At 36.5% G+C, this 21,344-nt stretch overlaps 1 protein-coding gene across 1 annotated transcript in view; it reads left to right on the top strand.

Moving 5' to 3' along the window:
• Positions 1 to 21,344, top strand: part of DPYD (dihydropyrimidine dehydrogenase) — a gene marked incomplete at both ends in the record, with an annotated part of 932,092 nt that overhangs the window by 655,542 nt on the left and 255,206 nt on the right. The window contains 2 exons of the mRNA XM_080690443.1: positions 14,720 to 14,840; positions 16,057 to 16,176. Of these exons, the coding sequence (XP_080546569.1) occupies positions 14,720 to 14,840; positions 16,057 to 16,176 (241 nt within the window). The remainder of the gene's footprint in view (positions 1 to 14,719; positions 14,841 to 16,056; positions 16,177 to 21,344) is intronic.

Here is a 21,344-nt window from a genome sequence, read left to right as displayed (position 1 = left end):
TTTTGATACTATCAGGAGATTCCTTGCCTAACATCACCAATAAACGTTACCACTTTTCATATTACAAGATTAGGAATTTTTGCCTGAGGCAGAAGTTATCTAAGATTATATGCCTATTTATTGGTTTTTAACAGAGCAAAGAGGAAAACCCTCTCTTTAATGACTGTGTGTGTGTGTGTGTGTGTGTGTGTGTGTGTGTAGAAGGGTTTTCTGTACCCCATCAATAATTCTTACAGGGTAATATTCCATAAAATAAAAAAGGAAATTAAATGTTGTACAACCAAAATATTAAGTTCTACATTGTCAGTGTTGAATATTCTTTTTTTGAGTTTGATTTTGAAACATGATTCTGAAGTAGATAACAGTAAAATTGAATTGGACAACAGAAAACACAGTATAGAAATAAGGAGAAAGAGAGAAAATATGGAAATAGAAAAAGAGATGCCAATAAATAAAAGCATATTCTTTAATATGGTAATTTCTAATTCTTAAAGCAATAGATATCCATCCCTAAAGGAGCAAGAAAACAAAAGTTAATTTTAGAGCTTCCGTATATTCTACAAGATGAATGAGATATCCTCATCCCTAGAGGACTGACTCTCCTTTTACTAAAAATGTTTCAATCCATGCACACTTGTGTTTTGGTTTGGATTTAGAATATCCCCCAGACCTCATCTGGTAGACAAGGCAGCCATGCTGGAGGCAGGACTTAATTGCTGGGGAGGGGTCTCTGGGGTTTGGCTGGGACAATGTTTTCAGGACAGGCTGCTACAGCGTCCAGCTAGTCTCTTTCCCCTACAGCCATAAGCTAAAAACAAATAAGCTAAGAACAAGCTTTCTCCTTCTCTTTGCTTTTTGCCATTATGCCCTGAGGCCTGTAGCTCTGCCTCCTACTTGGAAACTGGTCTAACGTGGACTGAAATTCCCATTTCTGGGATTAAATAATTCATTGCTCCTTTAGCTTTTGTATGTGCCAGGTGTTTGATCACAGTGGAGAGAATGCTTACCGAAATAACTTGTAATAAACTCCCAACGTGGGGTAAGCTGGCCATGTTTTCTTGATACCTGAAAGACTTTAGAGAACTCCTCTTTACACACACGCGCGCGCATGCACACACACACACACACACACACACACACACACACACTTTGTGATATACAATCAAATCACCAGTTCAGTGTTACCAAGTAAATTGTAAACATAATTAGGTTCAGTATTGCTCAAAATTTTGAGTAAAATCTAATGTCCATGAATTTTATGTCAAGAGCTTGTGTAAATCACACTTATAAATGGTCCTCTTTAACGTCTTCCACATCCCACATTTTCATACAAAGTCTTTTTTTTTTTTTATCAAAGTCAACCACTACACCAAATCCTTTTCTACTCAAAAATGGAAATTATTATTTTGGAAAGATACTGAGGAGTGGTATAGCTGTGCCATATGGCAGTTTTCTTCCTAGTTTTTTTGAGGACTCTTCATTACCAGTCTCCATGGTGGATGTAGTCATTTGCAATCTCACCAGTAGTGTATAGGAACTCCTATTTCTCCACACCCTCACCAGCATTTATTAATTTTTGTATTTTTGATGATGCCATTCTAACTGGAATTTGCTCAAATCTCAGTGTAGTTTTATTTACATTTCATTGATTGCTAATGATGTTAAACATTTTCTCATAGATTTATTGAGAATTTGTATTTTCCTTTGAAGAAGTATCTACTCAGTTTAAGTGCCCATTTTTAATTTTCTTAGGGCTAAGATTTTTAAGATATATATATGTATATGTATATATATGTTTTATATGTTAGTCTCCTATTAGAAGACTAGCCGGCAAAGATTTTCTCCCAATCCATAGTTTCTTTCTTACGACCGACCTGATTGTTTCCTTTGCTATGCTGAAGCTTTTAATTTGTTACCATCCCACCACTCTTTGGTATCATTCTACAATAATTAAACTTAGAATACTATAGTGACACATGCATATCCATGTTTGCAGCAGCACAATTCACAGTAGCCAAAATAGGAACCAACTTAGGTGTATGTCAAAATATAAACAAATAATAAAAAGGATATACAAATAAGATATTTTTTCTCATCGATAAAGGACAAAATAATGCCATTTGCAAGAAAATGGATGAATCTAGAGAATATTATGCTATGTGGGTTAGCCAGGGTTCTAGGGGAGGGGGATTCAATGAAAGAATGAGTTCCATTGACATTATGTACTTGTGAGAATACCAGTGCTGATCTCAATATCCTGTTTGGAGGAGGGGGCATTGGTGAGGGAGCCCAGGGAAAGTCCACGCAGTGCTACGTGCATGTGTGTCACCATCACTATGAAATACACTGTGATGTGAGACTACAGCGTACTTATAAAAGCATTCAAGAAAATCAAGGATCATATATTCCTTCTTATATGTGAAAACTAGACAGAAAATATGAAACAAAAGGGATTCCAAATAAACGAGGAGAGAGACCAGTAGAATAGTGGAAGGGGGTTGGGGAGGACAGTGCAATAGGGGGAAAGAAGAAATGAAGGAAACATTTCAAATAATGCTATGTCCACATACGGAGATACCACTACCAACTTCACTAACATGTCCAGGGAGTTACAGAGATGAGGTGTAATCCACAGGGACACACACCAAGTGCTGTAAGGACGTGTTTGTATCACTTTGAACTTCACTGCGATGTATAATTGCAGAACACCAATAAAAGTATAATATACGTCGGCATGGTGGTGCACGCTTGTAATCCCAGTACTTGGGAGGTCGAGACAGGAAGATCGCAGGTTCTCAGCCAGCCTCAGCAATTCAGTGAGGCCCTCTGCAACTTAGTAAGATACTGTTTTCAAATTAAAGAATAAGATAGGTTTAGGGGTATAGCTCAGAGTTAGATGGACCTGGGTTCCATCCCCGCTACCACAAAAAAGTATATATTAAAATACAAATATATATATAAAAACAATGGAAATAACCTCAAAGAGTCAGCAAAACAAACAAACAAAAAGCCCTAGATATTTCTTCCCCACTCGTACTGCAGCAGCAGGAAGAAATTCCTTAAGGAACTGTACCAGCTGGTTATGGATGAGTTCTCCTTAGCTGAAACCATTCGTTGCCAAGGGACTGAGGTTTTCTCTGCTATGTTATTTAAAATCGCCTCTGCAGTAATTCCTTCTTGCTTGAATTTCATCAAGTTCCCAGGACAGAAGCATGACTTCCCTAGACTCTCTTCATCCTAAATGTATCTATCAGCATCGTGGGTTCTCCAGGGCAGAATGCTGCTTTACATTAGCCTCCTCCCTGGGTTGATTAATCATTCAGACCAATGTAGGATTATAAAGATACCGAGGACTCATGCTTGTAGTTGTTTTCTAACTCTAGCACTGGAAAACATGAGCTAAGCGAATAGACCAACAGATATATAAAAATATACCAATTGTTGCACTGTTTACACTAATGCTTTGCATTAAGGAAACAAATTCCAAGCTGCCCAAAGTCTGCAAAGAATGAAAACTCCTTATTATACACTTAAATACTCACTTGCCCTTTTCTAAAATGAATTCATATATAGTGCCTGCAACAGCCCTTCATTACCCACTGGAATCTTTTTAGTGTGTTTTACACCGTGATTAGGAAAGTTGCCAGGGTTCAACTTGGTTCAGCTAGCCCACAGTTGTGAACACCGATGGGTGGTATTGGGAGAGTCTGCATAGCCCGCTTCCTCATTGCATTAAGGTTTTCTAGACTATGCCACAGTACCTCATTAGTAAGCTGACTATAGATGGCACCGGTTTTTTATGGTAGAGAATGTGAGCTGTTGATTTTTATAGGAATCAGGTACAGAAGTGAAAAGAGAAGGGTAAAAGATTTATTGGGGAGTAATGCCTGTGAAAATGGAGGAAACAGAATCACACAAAGGTAGCTGTCATGCTCTGATACAGATTTGGGCAAAATCTTTGCCAGACCAATAGGGAGTGTGAAAACCAAGATTGTTTATTAGAGGAGTTCCACATTAGGCATAAATAGGCCCTTGTTCTCATTTTTTCCAGCCATTGGCTGAGGCTTCTCTCAGGAGAGCACAAGCTCAACTCTGAGGCTAAGGCAGACCTGAAAAAGGGAAAAGTTAAAGGTTGTCTATTCCCCTACTCTTGAAGCTATACAAGTCCCATTCTGAAGGATGAGCCCAGTGTCTGCGATAGCTGCCTGCTGCTGCATGTATTTCATAAAAACTTTTCAGATGCTAATTGTTACCTTAGCAAAAGTTCTCATCAGTTTTAGTGAAAGGTTATTTGATTCCTCAACCATTCAAACTTACATTGTCTGTTTTTACAGTTAAGTGTCAATTGACCTAATTTTTAATTTTTCTTTAATAAATAGTGTGTGAGTTTAAAAAAAAAAAAACTTAAATCGAAGTGCCCCATCTAATTTTTCAGGACGTGGGTCCAGCTTCTCTTTCTTTGACTTGCTATGGGATTCTTAGAATAGGGTCATAAGATATTTGCACTATAAGATAGCAATGGCACCATGAGGAACAGGTCTTTGAAACACTCATTGGCAGGAACAGTGTCTAGCTCAGTGGGCAGGATATACTCTTGGGTTTGGCTATTGGGCAGATCCAACCTCTTCAACTCTGTTATCATTGGCACTGTCATTGGGGGTAATGAAATGACCAAATAGAGAAGTATTACAGCACCAGAAAGTTATCAGTGGATAAAAATTGTGACTCAAAGAAAACCTAGCAGTCAGGAGTTAGCTAAAAAGTGCATGTCAACTCTCATTCATTGAACAAAAAGGCAAGCTTCTGAGACCCAGAGTGTGGGAATGGGAAGAACCAACATTAAGAATGTCAGAGGAATGGTGCACAAGGGAAACTCTGTCTGAATGCAAGAGAAAACAGCACTCAATCATAGACACACACACACACACACACACACACACACACACACACATAATGTATCTAAGAAATTTTTAGAAGGCTCCATTAGCTGGTAGCTTCTTCTTCCACCACTAGGCCTCATGGACTGAGCACTGGACCAAAGAAAGAGACCCTAGAGAAATTCTCAGTGTCCTAAGCTTTCAGACAGAAAGGCCCAGGGCAGCTGGAGGAGGGAGGCAGAAAGGAGGAAGGAGGAGGGGCAAAGGCCGCTAATCACTTCAGTTTAGTGTTGGGAGTATTGAAAAGCTGTGTCCAGCATCCACTAGCTTGCAGAGCAAGACTTCTGCATCCCATGTTGCTAGTTCATTTTAGCTTTGTGGAAGGAAGGGGCAAATCTTTTATTACTTCCTGCAGAGAACTGGTACACAATTAGGAACCATCGTTCATTCATTCATTCGACACAATATTTATTTTCATTTATGTCTTAGGTTCTATGCCAAAGGATTAGGATAAGAGTAAGATATAGTCCTTAAAAACTAGAAGTCTGATGGAGATAAATTTATTATAAAACAGAGATGATTATAATATGCTATGATAAATGCAGTGATGAAGAAATATTAACCAATCATCAAGAGGCAATAATTTACTGATCCATCCCACACTGAGACAGGAGGGGAGGGCTGTTCCTAGAGGGCTGCTTCCAGGGGAGAAATAAGGAAAAGCCTGAAGTGACAATCAGAACAGTGATGGCCCTGTGTTACCTGGGGAAGGTGGGACACAAGTAAATTCAGACCTTTTCAACATAACAGTGGTGTGTGTGTGTGTGTGTGTGTGTGTGTGTGTGTGTGTGTGTGTGAAAGAGAGAGAGAGAGAGAGAGAGAGAGAGAGAAATACCGTAGACTACACACATTAAAATTTCTTATATATAAATATACTTACAACATTTTATAATCACCTTATATGCTGATTATATCTTTTTTATCCTCCCCTGTATTATAAAGTACTTTAGTTTTTTTTATTAAAAATAAGTGATACTTTGGAGATTGAGATCGAAGGATTGCAGGTTCAAGGCCAGCCTTAGCACTCAACAACTTAGTGAAAACCTCAGCAACTAAATGAGACCCTGTTTCATAATTAAAAAATAAAATAGGGCTGACCTAGAGGCAGAATGCCCCTGGGTGGTTCAATTCCTTTTAACATACATACACACACACACACACACACACACACACACACACACACCCCACAAGAAAGACTAGGGATAGTATATATCTTTAAATGTCCACTATCTAACAGAATGCACTCTACCTAAGACAGTTGTTGATTAGGTTATTATGTACCCAGTAACTTCCTTATACTCCCAACTTTTTTTAAGTAAATATAAAAAAAATGTTAGGGTCAAGCCAGACATAGTTGCACATGCTCGTAATCATAGCTTCTAGGAAAACTGAGGTAGGAGGATTATAAATTAGGAGTTCAGCCTGGGAAACTTAGCAAGCCTCAAGGGGAAAAAAATGCCAGTGTCACACTGTGAAATATAAGCTATAAAAATTCAACTATATTTGATGAATGCCTACTATTTGTCAAGTATTTTACTATATGTTCTGAAATAATCCAAGATGATAAAGCAGTATCACAATCTTTTTCTGGACAATTAACATCCAGCATATATTTTATTATATGCCTGGGCTGTATTTCCTAGTCTACTCTGGCTTCCTTATTTCATTTATCTTAGTGTCCAGCATAGACCAGTTGCAATGCCTCATGATCAATAAATATTTGTTGACAGGATGGAACCCACATTGCTGAGAATGCCCCTGGCTTTTACTCCTCTATTTATATGAGTCTTCTTAGAATCATTTTTAAAATGTAGATGAAATGTATGGCATTAGAGTTTACCTATAATAGTATGAACATATTCATGTGTAGAGTTTGATTTATTTTAGCAAATGCCTACACCTGTGAACACCACATCAAGACACTGAATTATTTCCTATCACCCTCAAAAGTCACCATGATTAATTCTTCCCCATCCCCAAAGCTTAGTCCAAGAACCCATTGCTCTACTTTCTATCAGCATATTTTTTCTTTTTGTAGAATTGCATGTAAGTGTGCTGCTATCTATCATAGACTCTTCTGTGTATGTTAGCAGCATTTTCTTAAAAAAATATTGATTCCATGTTGTGGCAGTATTTAATATTTTGTTTCCTTTTAATTCTTAGTAGTATTCCATTGTGTGGATATCGCACAACTTATTTATTTGCTCACATATACAGGAATATTGAGGTTATTTCCAGTTTGGAGCTATTTTGGGAAAAAAGTTCTATGAATATTTATGTGCAAAGTCATTGTGAGGAAATATAGGCTGTCTTTAGGATATATACTTAAGGGAAGGATTTCTAAGTTGATTGGTAAGTCCATGTTTACCTTTATAGAAAACTGCTAAACTACATTCCAAACTGGTTGCACCACCACTAACATACTTAAGTCAGAAAAGAGATCTAAAAATAATGCCTGCTAAAAACATAAATAAATAAGTTAGAGCATCTGTATTCCAACACATAATCTTTGCATCCACTAATAATTTCACCTGAAGTGGTTGTCAACCTGGAGTAGTTAACTCTTCCTATTATACTGACCCAGAAGAATTAGTACACCCCTTTTGCCTATTACCTTGCAGCTACATCTAGCCTTACAGGTATAAATGGAATAGGAACCTTATGTAGTTCTAGTTTATAATCGACAGCTGAATTTCACTTTTGGGAACAATTTTGCTAAAGAAGATGATGGTGTAAAACATGATAATGGGAAAGAAAATTAAGAAGATGAAATTGGTATCAGATTGAGCTACTGAGCCCCAGTTCTCTCCATGAGAAAAGCAGACATAAGAAAAATGCTGGCCACCTCTTGCCATCTCATGTGAATTAGGGCTGAGGAGTGCCTTAGTGGAAAACATTTTATAACTGGTAAAAATTTTTCAGTGAATTCACTGTAATTTCAGCTTCTAAGAAATCCATTTTGAAAAGAATTGTACAGAGTGAAAATTACCAGGTAAATTGGAGAGAAATGTTTCTTCAAGTCCAAAATTTCACTTGTAATTTAGCTTATCAAGAAATTCTCACAGTCTCATTCTGGAGTGCTTGTGCCTTTGTAGAGGGCATGAAATCAATGAGATCTGATACCCTAAGTAATTGGTGGAAATGCCTGGCCTACAGTGGCGAGGTCATTAGAAGATTCTCAAAAGCGGGAGGGTAGTCTTTTGTATAGAATCCCCTTAATGTGTAACTAGAGTCACAGGTAGTGGCAAGAATGGAAAATGATCTTTGCTCCTTAATTAAGAACTTAAATTTTATTTATTTATTTCTTTTTCTTTTTTTTTATTGGTGCACTGTATTCATACATCATAGTGGGATACAAACTTTTGTAGACATACATGCACACATCGCCCAGTCAGCCCCCACCCAATCCCCACCCCATTCCCTCCCCATCCCTCCTTCCCATGCTTGGCTTAGTGGTTGACATCTAGTATTATAGCAATTTATCCAAAATTAAAAATGATAATTTCACATAACAGTTTCATTTGTCTGATACCAAGCTTTTGATGACTTAAAGATAACATTTCAATATTTCTTTTTGCTTTCTTTCTTACCAGAGACTATTTTTTTCTATTTTTTTAGGTGAAACTATCATATATTTATATATTTATTTTTCAGAAAAAAAATCTATCCTAATATGGAATATGGACTCTAGATACCCAAAACGATCTTAAAAAAGAACAAAGCTAGAAGATATATATTTTCTGATTTCAAACCATATAAAGATACAATAATTGAAACAGTGTAGTACTATTCTAAAGGCAGATATATAAACCATTGGAGTTAAATAAAAGCCTAGAGATACATTCATCCCTATATTGTCAAGTTTTTTTTGACAAGGTTTCCACAAACATTTGGTGGTGGAAATAATAATCTTTTAACTAAATATTGTTGAAAAATAATACTTACATGGAAAAGAATAAAATTGGACCCTTACCTAATTCCATATACAAATATTAACTCAAAATAGATAAAAGACCTAAATATAAATCTTAAGACTATAAACTTTTAGAAGAAAATCTGGGTCATAAAACCTCACAACACTGAAATTGGCAGATTTCTTGGATATGATTTCAATGGCATAGGCAACAGAAGAGTATAAAAACTCCCTAAAAAATAAAAAAATATTGTATATCCAAAGACAATGTAAACAGAGTTAAAAGTTACAAATAGAATGGGATAAAATATTTCCAAATACTATATCTGAAGGTATATTAATATTCCAACTAGACATCCTAAAAATTAACAACAATAAAGGCAAACAATACAATTTAGAGATAGGTAAAAGACTAACATAAGTAATGAATCTCCACAGATAACCAATCTTAGTTGTCTGTTGGATGGAAAATCTTGTTTCTCTGGTTCTGGTGTGTGTTACCTATTTCTTCTTTGTAGTTAATCTCTTTGAGTATTTTCTCTAGCGCTGGTTTTGAAGACATAAATTCCTTCAGTTTCTGTTTGTCATGTAAGCTTCTTATTTCTTCATCTAATTTGATAGAAAGTTTTGCTGGGTAGGAAATTTTTGGCTGGAAGTTGTTTTCTTTCAGAGTTTGGAATATGTTACTCCAAGTCCTTCTGGCTCTCATGACTTGGTTTGGGAAGTCTGGAGTGATTCTAATGGGTTTGCCTCTGAATGTCACTTGGTCCTTTGTTTTTGTTGCCTTTAAGATTCTCTGCTTGGCTTCCACATTGGTCATTTTGACAATTATGTGGCATGGGGATCCTCTTCTCCGATTCTGTCTAAAGGGAGTTCTATAAGTTTCCTGGACCTGTGTATTAACCTCTTGCTCTATGTTTAGAAAATTTTCTACTATTACTTCCTTGAAGAGAATGTTGATCCCTTTGGTTTCACTTTCTTTTCCCTCCTCTATTCCAATTATTCTTAGGTTAGCTCTCTTAAAATGGGCCCATATTTCTTCAATGTCAGATTCCTGCTGTCGGATATTTTTTTCTAGATTAGAAACTATGCGTTCATTTTTGGAATGATCATCTTCTAAGAGCGAGATTCTGTTCTCCATGTGGTCTAATCGGTTGTTTGTGCTTTGAATTGAGGCCTTTACTTCATTAATTGCATCCTTTATCTCTTTTTGGCTCTCTCTGAGTTCTTTTCGAAGCACCTCTATTATTTCTACAGTTATTTTCCTGATTTGATCTTCTAGAAATCTCTGATTTTCTGTTTTATCGGGTTCTGATGTTGTGGGATTGTGGGCATTCATTGCTCCAGTGTTATTCCTCTTTCCCATGATTTCGGAAGTTTGTGCCTTCTCTGGGTTCTTCCCTTGGGTCACTATGACTTCGCTTAAGGTGCTCTGGATCTCGAGTCTGTAGTATCTCTGACCCCATTACTCCTTTACTGGGTTGTATCACAGAGTCTCCGACCCAGGGAGTCGATAGAGGCTGCTTTAGACTATGGGGGGTGCCAGGTTGCACATTCTCCTATGGTGTGATATCTCTGCCACCGCCACTCCCCCACTGTGTCAAGTCCCGGGGAGTACAGTACTGGGATTTCTCCTCTGTGGTCCGCAATTGGACTCACTATTCTCGAGTTCGCAGATGTAGCTGTACTGGACTCGATGAATTCACTGCTGCTGCCGCCGGTGGTAATATGGCGCCGCTGCTATGCCCTCGGCTGTGAGGATGGCGTATTTTTTCTTCTCTGGTTTTGAGTTCCACTCTGAGTCCCTGCAGCATGTGCTGAGCTCAGCCACTGGGAGCTTTAGATGCTCCCTGCGCCGAAAGATCCCGCCTGGCTGTTCCGCAGCAGCTCACCTTGGCTTGCTGTAGCCGTCCGGTGAAGTTGCCACTGCCGCTGGCAGTATGGCGCTGCTGCCGCAGCCTCGGGCGTGAGGCCGGTGTATCTCCTCTGTGGCTCTGAGCTCTGTTCTCAATCCGCTTTCTCTCTGGAGCCTGGTGATTTTTTTGTTTCTCTGGTGATGGTGTTTTCTGGCTATGAAAGGCGCTGATTTTGTGGTAATGGAGATTGGTTGTTAGCGGGGCTCTTAAGCCCTGCTTTTCTCAGTCGCCATCTTCCTGGAAGTCCAAAAATTTCTAAGAACTTAAATTTTAAAAACAACCAGTTTGCAAAATTAAAATGACTATAGCAAGCAGTCTACTTAGCACTACCTTTTCTAGTTTTTGTTGTTGTATTGTTTGGTTTTCATAGTCCCTTTCTTCTAAAGCATTTTAACTGTAGGTAGACATTGAGTAAAACTGTGCAGAGTTCCTCATTAAAATTTTCCCCACTAAAGCTTTCTAATAGGCCAAATTTGTCTCCATGATATTCATATCCTCTCGTTTGGTACCTTAGAAGTCTGGTCTGTTACATTTGTCTCACAGTATACCCTAAAGACCACCATTTGCTCCCCAGGCCTGTTACCCATTCCCTTAGGGTTTCAGTACCTTCCTGCCAGTAATGCCTCAGAATGTCTCCAGTCTCCATCCCAGGAAGCCATTTTGTTGCTCAGCTTCTCAGAGGGTTTTTAGTGCCCATAAGAATAACACAAGAGTCAACAAGTACTGAAATAGTCACATATGCCTATACCCACATTTGAGCAGCTGCTATAAAAGAGATTGTCAGTCATGGTCAGAACTGAGTTTTGATACCTACAGAAAGAACAGATAAAATTTATTGTTCCATGTAGATTTTATGTAGATTTGAAACTGTAAAAGAATTAATAAGTTATTCTGTGGGGTTTTTTTTTTTAGCATAGTTGCTCATTATTTTTCTTCAGAATTACTCCCAGGTATTAAAGTAGTCTGCTTAGATTTCATGCTTTTAGTATATCATCTATTATAAAATATATCTGAGTTTTTTTTTTCCTAATTCCAAATACAGTCTATATTTTGATGAATATATAATAAAATAAATTGAAAATGTGCTAGGATTTGATTAATTCTTCATTCACTAATACCAATAGATTTCATTTTCCTGCAAATAGGGTTTTTTTGTTTTATTTACTTTTTGTTGGTATTGGTATTATTAGTGAGCTAATAGTACTTGTGTAACTGGGGCATGGTGGTGCACACCTGTAATCCTAGTGCATATGAGGCTGAGACAGGAAGAATGTAGGTTCAAGACATGCCTCAGCAACCTAGGGAAACTCTCAGCAACTTAGCAAGACCTTGTTTAAAAATAAAAAAATAAAAAGAGTTGGGAGGTATAACTCAAAGGCAGAAGGCCCTGATTTCATCCCTAATACCCTTCTCCCCAAAATAGTACCCTTTATATTTTCTATCTTGAAAGCTTCGAAGAATTAGAAATTGTCTAAAATTTGCTCATTTTAATAAGATCTTCTAAACTGGCTTGTTAGGAAGGGCAAAGCTGTCTAATGCTATCACTAGAAAATGAGGTCAAGATGCAGAAACAGTAGTAATTGCTGTTAGATCTTAAATCTTCATATAAAAAGTGTGAAGTAACAGAGAAGTGTGAATGGTTGTAGTCTATCCTTAATTTCCCAATGAAAACATATACATTTTATTGTTATTAGCCTCACCACATTTATTGTTGTATTAGAATATTTCCTATTTTATCTGTCAAAACAAATAAAGCTTTGCAATATAAAGAACAATTTATTTTCACAATAATACTGGTCAAAATTGTTTTGAAACCCCTAAGATAATCAAATTTTGTTTTAGCTGGTTATGATAATTAGTCAGTAGCTGACTTGAGTATAAAGATAAAAAAATGTATCTGAAAATCATCAACCTTACTACTAGATCTAGAGAAAGGTTATATTAGGCTATCACAAAAGAGAGACACAGGTGATTCAAGTAAATAACAGTTATCAAGAAACCATGTGTTTTTGGAAAACTAAAAAAAAGGAAAAAATTAAACTACTAAAGAATGGGTAAGAGGCTCTTAGTCAAAGTAGTCAACTAGTAAAAATTCACAGAAAAAAAGTTTGACAGATGTTCAAAGTAAATTATATAGACATGGTGGTCAATAGTATTGAAAGACGTTAGAATCTTCTATCAGATTATTAGTGTTCACTCTATTGGAACCAAATAGTATTTTAAATTTGTTTCAGTAATTCTTACCAGACTATCTTCCATGGATTATGCAATTCAAGTAATCTTTAAATTATTGTCAAATTCTACCTTAAAGAGCACTCTCACAAAGGACATGCGATTCATATCATCTGGAGTTACTGTCATTTCTAGGCTAAGTCCCATGGAAATTCATAACTTAGAAATGAAAGTCACAAAGATGCAACTGCCTTCATAATGCCTGTGCAGCAGTTATAAATATTTCATGAACATCGCATGGGCAGGGGCAGATCTCCATTTTCATGAGTTAGAATTTGTACAGCTAAGTCTCCAGATTTTACTATTCATAATGCACAGTATGCCCTGTAGAGTGTTCCATATAGTGCTTTTTAATATTTATGTTTAATGAAGAAATTACTGTTCGGAGAACAAGCCAAGCCCAATTTCTTGTTAAAAGTATTAAGTTTTGCCGAACAGAGATGATAACAATCAACAGAAATTACCTCACCCCAGTATAGTAGCACATAAACACATAACTTTTATAGTAATGTTGGATGACAGATCAAGACACCCTAAAACTAAGTGAAAAGGTTCTTTCTAAAGGTTGTAACGTTAGGAATCTGATCTTAAAAAGAATTCGAAAGGTTAAAATGCAAAGAGCAACTTTCTTACATATAAAAATATTAATTACAAATGATATACTTGCCTACTATTTCATAGTTTAAATATATGTCTCTCTTTTCCTGGGTTTTTCTTTTATTCAAAAAACATTTTAGCTTGCTAAGATAATATTACCAAGTTCAATAATGAATTGCTATTGCATATTTTAAAGTAATTTATCAAAGCACATTATCAGTACCTGTCAGAATAAATTTTGCATTCAAAGTATCGAAAGAAAAAGGACTATTGTATGTGTTAAAATCAAAGAACATTACTACAGCTAAGTTATTTCAATGGAAAGGATAGGTGTTTGCCTTCTAAATGATACTTGTCCCAAGAGAAAAGAAAAGCTTGAAAAATCATAAGAAATAGGCACTGGAAAACATCTATCCCTTGCTTTTAAAAATGAGTATTTGATATATATTTCATTTTGATCAAATCTTTCAAACATATGTGCATTGAAAAAATGCTGTGCAGGTAGTGGTAACATTTACAAACTAAGCTAAAGTTACTGATGAGCTCATGTATAATCCAAGGCTGAATTATTCCATCTTAGCATAGAGTATATATTACATGTAGATGGATGATGAAATCACAGATGTATTTTCTATTTAACATATTTCAGCAAGACTAAGGCTTTGAATAATGAGAGCAACAGGCTTCCAATTGAATATCATTCACCTGAGCATCAGCGGTTCAAATAGATATATACTTTTAGGCTTAAACCAATGAAGTTCCTAAAATTCTGTCATATTTCCTTAACTTAGCACCAGAAGTTTATGTTTCATCCTGGTATTATTTATTTCACTGAAAATAAGGAACACTTTCTTCCATGAGGTTCTTTGTAATTTTATTTTCCAGAGACTCCCTAGAGGAATTTAACCTTTATGTGATAAATTTGCAGTTCAATTGAAGTGCGTTCACCTTTGTTCCCTAATGAGTTTAGGTGTAACACTGAGGAGAAATTTGAGAAATATATCATGTACCTCATTGTCAAGTTGGATTTGTCTTGCACATCTCTAGCTTTGCTGTTGCTCCAGTGCATGTTTTGATCACAATTCTTTAATTATGTTCTATATTTAACTGACCTATTTGAACAGGATCCAGAGCTGGTGCGGAACATCTGTCGCTGGGTTAGGCAAGCTGTTCGGATTCCTTTTTTTGCCAAGATGACCCCAAATGTCACTGATATTGTAAGCATTGCGAGAGCTGCAAAGGAAGGTAAGCACTAGACTTGTATCAGCTGCCCAGTTAGGTAAATATTGACCTGAACTACGTAGCCATGCTCAAGTGTGTCTTTTTCCACAAACATACATGTATTTCTTCCTTTAGGTATTATGAAAAAAATACTAAATCGAGCCCTTGATCTCACAAATACAGTGATCTTCACAAACACCTGAATGTCAGCTAACAAACAGACCCCAAACTTGTGCCTAGGAACACAAATTCTTCCCAATCAACGCATGTTTTACAAGGAATTAAAAAAGTAGGAAATAAAGCTCCAGTCACAGCAAACCACTCCTCCAATTTAAGGACGACCTCAGAATGAAATGATTCCACAATAGTATTTGAATCTTTAATGGGGTTGCGGAAAACCATTGGCTGTTGCTATGTGAAATTGCCCATGAGTTACCTCTATATTTGAGTCTATTACATTGTCTTAGATACAAGCTCAATAATTATCTGTTGAATACAGGTTAAAATCAGGTAGTCAATGGTGACTTTACAAATTACATATACTAATGCTCTACTCTGGAAACTGCACCCTGACTGGCAAAGGTATTGTAAATTACCTAGAAAATAATACTGAATACAAAGCATTTGAAACCAATGAATCTGTCTAGTAATTGAGAAAATGAAGTCATGGTAAATGTATTAAAAATGCATCATGCTAAATGAGATTAGTCAGTCACAAAAAAAAAAAAGAAATAGGATGCTTTCCCTAATATGCGAAAGCTAGGGAGAAATAGGTACAGGAGGAACTCTAGATGAAGAAGGAGATCCTATAGAGGAGCAAATAAGGCGACCTAACTGAGGGGATTGAAGGGGGGAAGAAGGAAATTCTCTAAAGCACATGATGTACTTTAAGCAAACATATCAAAATTAATCACTAAGCCAAGCATGAGAAGGAGGAATGGGGCGGGAATTAGGTAAGGGCTAAATGGTTGATGTGTGCGCGTATGTCTCCACCATCTTTTATCCCATTAGGATGTATGACTACAATGCACCAATAAAAAAATTAAAAAATAAAATAAATGTATTTTTAAATATCTAGCATTTTAAGCATAATTATAAGAGTTAAATTAGCTCAGGCATATAAGGAGAGGGAAGTGTTCTCAGATGAGAGGCTGCATTTTCTGGGTTGTGTGTGCTCAACTAGGTTTTTAACCAATTTACCTTTAAGAACTGCAGGCAAATGTTGCTGTGTTTCCCACAGGTGGTGCAGATGGAGTTACAGCCACCAATACAGTCTCAGGTCTGATGGGATTAAAAGCCGATGGCACACCCTGGCCAGCAGTGGGTGCTGGAAAGAGAACCACATACGGAGGAATGTCTGGTAGGTGTTGCTCTCTCTTTGCATTATGCTTCCTTGGAGGTTGCTGAAGAAATCAGGAGGTTATGTTGCAAGCATGAGCATCCTGTCTTTTGTGATCTGAAAATTCTTGTAACTTATTCTGGTCAACATTCCCAATAGCTGTGACAGATGGGACAGATTAAATAGGAAGGCTCAAGTGACTGTTGGTACCAGATGAGAGAATACTGAAATAAGGTCTTGCATGAATTCTGTTCCCTTCTGATCTGTGCTTCCCTCAGAATTTCTCACCGTTGTGGCTGCCTTACCACTTATTAGTAAAGGTTCCAACCATGGTCTTTGGAGAAAAATGATGTCCCCGAATTATGGTCCTTTTTATAGTCTGAATTAGTTTGCACTCACCCTGGAATTTTCAAATCTATTTTCTTCCCCGTAGGAAAATTCATCTGTAGACCCAGGCTATAGTCTGAGTACATCAGGGTCTTTGACCCCACCATGTTCTCTCTCCTACCTCTCAGGTTATTTGCCCATTTGAGGGTTTGGAGTTCAGCAAATTCAAAATACCTTATTCGATGTATCCTTGTGCCAACTTTGAAACCAAGTGAGGTTTCTGTTTGTACTCTGTGTTTTAATGTCAATTTGAAAATAATTCATTTGCCATGTGTAAAAAAAAAAAGTATAAACAAAACAACAGCAACAAAAACAAACAAAGAAAAAAAAAAAAAAACTTGCTTTCACAACTGTCCCAAACAAACCAGAAGAAGAAGAGTGGCATTTAAGCTTCGGCTGACAAGACATTGCAGACCTGGTACCTTTGCACATTTTTTCCCATTCCCAAACAATTGCATTTGAAAGAGATGAGAAGTTTTAATCCCAAGGGCCTGTTAGGTCTCTTTGCCCTGTGCAACTCTGTTGCTGTGACAACATGAACTTGGCCTTGCAAAGACAATGCCATGCGGTTCTTGACTGTACCAGTATGAGGATTAGTCTCCTTGGTGATGGAAAAAGTGGTAAATAGACATAACAGAGCCTGGCCCTGCTGTTCAAGAAAAGCGTGGCTGACGCAGACCAAAATGTACTTTTGGATGAGGCTGGAGAGACAGAAATAAGGCTCTGTCGGTTTCCAGGTGCTCTCCTGTGAGAATCAGAGGTGTGTCGAATGAGTTGTAATAAAACAATAGCGAAGTGTTCTATTTTGCTTTTAATTGAATGCCTACCTGGTGATGTCAGAAAAGAGAAGGCCGAGGAGCAGCACCTGCTCACACCCCAACACCACTCTTTTATTGGGAGCATCAAACAGGGCCTTAACTATTACTCCAACTCAGAATAAGATGAACTGTGTTAGCTCATGCCCCAGAAAGAGTGGAGCAACTCTGGAGTTGGGCCGTAACATGCACTATGTTTTCTGTCAGCCCATTTCAATTTTTCCGGCTTGCCATGTTGACAGCAAGAGAATAAAAGAGGTCACAGAGGGTGCTGAGCATTAAAAATTAATAGAAGAACTATTGCAGTAGTATTTTATATAAGTAACACCATTCACACTTTCTCATTTAAGCTACAGTTTCTGAATATTCTCCCCTGCTATAACTCAGTCTAATAAAACTACAAAATTACAGCATTAGAAAAGTCTTTTGTGTTGTGGTCTTTAAGCACACACACACACTAGAAATTATAGCCGCATCTGAAAACAAGTTCAGTTGTACCTCAGGGCCTGTTAGCATTTCCATAAAACTCTATTTCTAAGATTTATAAAATCCTATATAAATATTCACTTGGGCTATAGGCTCAGCTAAGCCAAGGCAGAACTTTCATTTTAAGCAACACAAAGTCCCTAACATTTTTAAGGGCTTGTACCTCATTTCTAATAGGTTCTATATTAAGTTTCTTCGGGTTAAACAATCTGTTTTGAAAATAGCCTTTCCCATATTGACAGAATTAATACAGTTTTCTCCTTTAAAGCAAAGCTTGCTTTAGTTTAAAGGTAATAGAATCTGAAAAGCAGTTTAAACAGGCAATGATAACATATTTTAGGACACGAGCACATTCTATAACAAACTACCTTCAGAATAAGTTATCGTGAAGCCTAGCTTAGGTTTCACTATATTGTGTTAAATAATAATGGTTTCCAATTTTAGGAGTGATGAAAATATAAATATGGCTAAATACTATTCCTAGTTCTATCAAATACAGCTGTCAGAGCTTCTAATGCAGCTTCAATTAAAAAAAATTACATGAAATATGCTGGATATTTTTACAAGATTAAAAACAAATTACCACAGGACAGTGCTAATATCTTCCCAAGTGTTCTTTCAGAACATTGGGATCCCTGCTTTTAGAAGGGCTGCTTGAATTACAGATTTCTTTTTTAAAGTAAAAGCAAAGTAGAGCTCAAGTTTGGATTGCCACCTAGCAGTGGATACTCCCCATAGTCAGGGAAGAAAATAAGCCTCTTTCCATATATTCTCCAGCTCATTTTTCAATATTTATTATTTTTCTCATAGTCAGATTTCTGCTTGAAATAGAGCTTTTGTTTGCTTTAAACGAGGAAATGGTGAGAGAGTTTTAAAATTTCACATTTCATCCTTTTTCTCTTAAAATCCATTGGCTAAGGGGGGCAATAATGTGCAATGGGAAGCTAGAGTCTCAACTGAAGAATGTCAATGGAATTACTTCAAATATTATTAGTCTATAATCTAGAGAAATCATTTTCATGACTATGTTATAGAATCAAGTTTGATGAACTAGAATAATGGTTTTAGCCAGGCATGGTGGCAAGGCTTGTAATCCCATTATTTGTGAGTTAGAGACAAGAGGATATCAGGTTTGCAGCCAGCCTCAGCTAGTTAGGCCCTCTGCAACTTGGTGAGACTCTTTCAAAATAAAGAATATCAGGACATGATGGCACATATTTGTAATCCCAGCATTTGGGAGGCTGAGACAGGAGGATTGTAATTCTCAGACAGCCTCAGCTACTACTTAGGCCCTTTGTATCTCAGTGAGACCCTGTTTCAAAATAAAGAATAAAAATAGGGCTGGGGATGTAGCTTGGAGGTAGAATACCCCTGGGTTCCATCCCCAGCACTGCAATAAATAAATAAGAATAAAAAATAGGGCTGGGGTATAGCTTAAGGACAGAATGGCTCTGGGTTTAATTCCTAGCACCAAAATCAACATCATCATCATCATCATCATCATCATCATCATCATCTCAAATTTTAGGGGTGAACATAAAATGGCTTTATATATATATATATATATATATATATATTACTTACTATAAAATAAAATTAAATATTGAATAGAATAGAAAAATGTTAATATGTTTGAATGTTTGGGCTAAGTATTATTTGGCCAATACTTGGGATAATTGGGCGAAGTATTTGTATTTAGACATTTTTTTCAGTTTCATAATGTTGACCTATTATGATGTAAAAATGTATTTTTTACTATTTAACTTCAAAAAAATTAAAGTTTTACTATGTTTAACTTTACCAATGCTTTAAAATACTATTTTAGAGGAAGTTCTCATTATTAAATAAAAGAAGTCTTAATTAAGCCACTAGAAAGATAATCTCTACTTGTCGCAGTTTAAAAGATTTATTAAGATAACACTTTCTAAGGTCTTGTCCTCAGCCTTCCTATTTTAGAAACTGTATTTTTTTTAATAACTCACCTGTAGATGATAAGAATCAGAGTGAGAAAGCCTCAAACATATGAACCAAACTCATAAAGAATGATTTATAAGCCTGGATTTCAATCATAAGAGAAATATCAGGCAAGTTTCATGCTCAAAGTATAGGTCCATTAAAGGTTGAATTATAGATCAGGAGATTCATAGTGAGAACAGTATCAAAAGAAACCATGTTCAGTATTCTTAAGGGATATTTTCACCCAACGAGGATGGCTGATTAAGCTCTCGACCATACATGTATTTCTTTCAAAATCATGGATTTAAAGAATCATCTGTGTCTGCCTCTTTGGACAGTATAAACTTAACAGTAATGTTGTTAACATCAAACGTTCCTTTTTCTGGAATCCCACCAAGAAACTTTTGGTATATCAAACAGCAGTTAATTCATCTATCACCACACAGAAGAATAGATTGTTGGTGTTTGTGAGGAAAGGGAGAAGAAATTCATTGATTTTAGTTGTGGGATTGGAAGAAACCCTATTCTTATCAGTAATATAATCCATTATAAACTGTATGCTCGAGTGAATTACTCATTATTTTTTCTAGTTTTAGTTTAATTCTTTATTTTTATTGTTTTAGTGTAAAATGTTGACCTTTTTTCTAACCTTGATCCCAAATAATGAAAGTATCTTAATATAACCCCCAACTCAATGATTACTATCACTCATCTTTATAAGTGGTGCTATCCAGCTGCGGTGTGACATTTTCACATGAAGTCCTCTCTGTGGGTGAGATTCCTTTAAAGATGTTTAAGAATGAGTCCTGCATGACATGAGTGAAAGATATGTCCTCGTGCAGCTGACTTTATGAGGATAACCTTTATTCATTGTAGCTGCATCAGGAGAAAGAGGGATCAAGTACCTTTCAGTGGGGAGACTCATTGAATGAGTTTTGTTGTTTCTTATGCTTTAATGATTTTTATTAATGGAGGATGGGAACATTCGTTAGATTTGTTATCCTTGCATTGTACTGTACATTTATTACTTGCTATACACATAAGCACACACATATGCACACTCATGAGGAAAAGTTATTAAATTATTCTGCAGAAGGTACTTTAGGCTCAATATAATTTATATCCAAGCTTAAAAAACTTATTTTTTAAATTATTTTATTTGCCAAATCTATTCTATTGTACAAAAAAGGGAGGTTTGCTTGAAATTATTTATTGTGTATAAACTTTGTTAAAACAGAACACATTTCATTCATTATTGAGACATAAATTTTATTATTGATTTATGAATGATTTTTTAAAGATAGCCACTAAGCTGGGTGTGGTGGCACACGCTTGTAATCCCTGCGCTTGGGAAGCAGAGACAGGAGGATCAAGCTCTTAAGCCTTGCTGGCTTAAGAGACCCTGTTTGCAAATTTTTTTAAAAATGTGTGTATATATATATACATACACACACACACACAGTCTGGGAATATAGCCCGGAGGTAGAAGGGTTTCTAGGAACCCCAGTACCACCAAAAAAAAAAAAAAGGTAGCCACTACGATTC

Source organism: Muscardinus avellanarius (assembly GCF_963383645.1).
Source record: "Muscardinus avellanarius genome assembly, chromosome: 3".
NCBI classification, from domain to species: domain Eukaryota; kingdom Metazoa; phylum Chordata; class Mammalia; order Rodentia; family Gliridae; genus Muscardinus; species Muscardinus avellanarius.
This window is presented reverse-complemented; position numbering and strand designations above follow the sequence as displayed.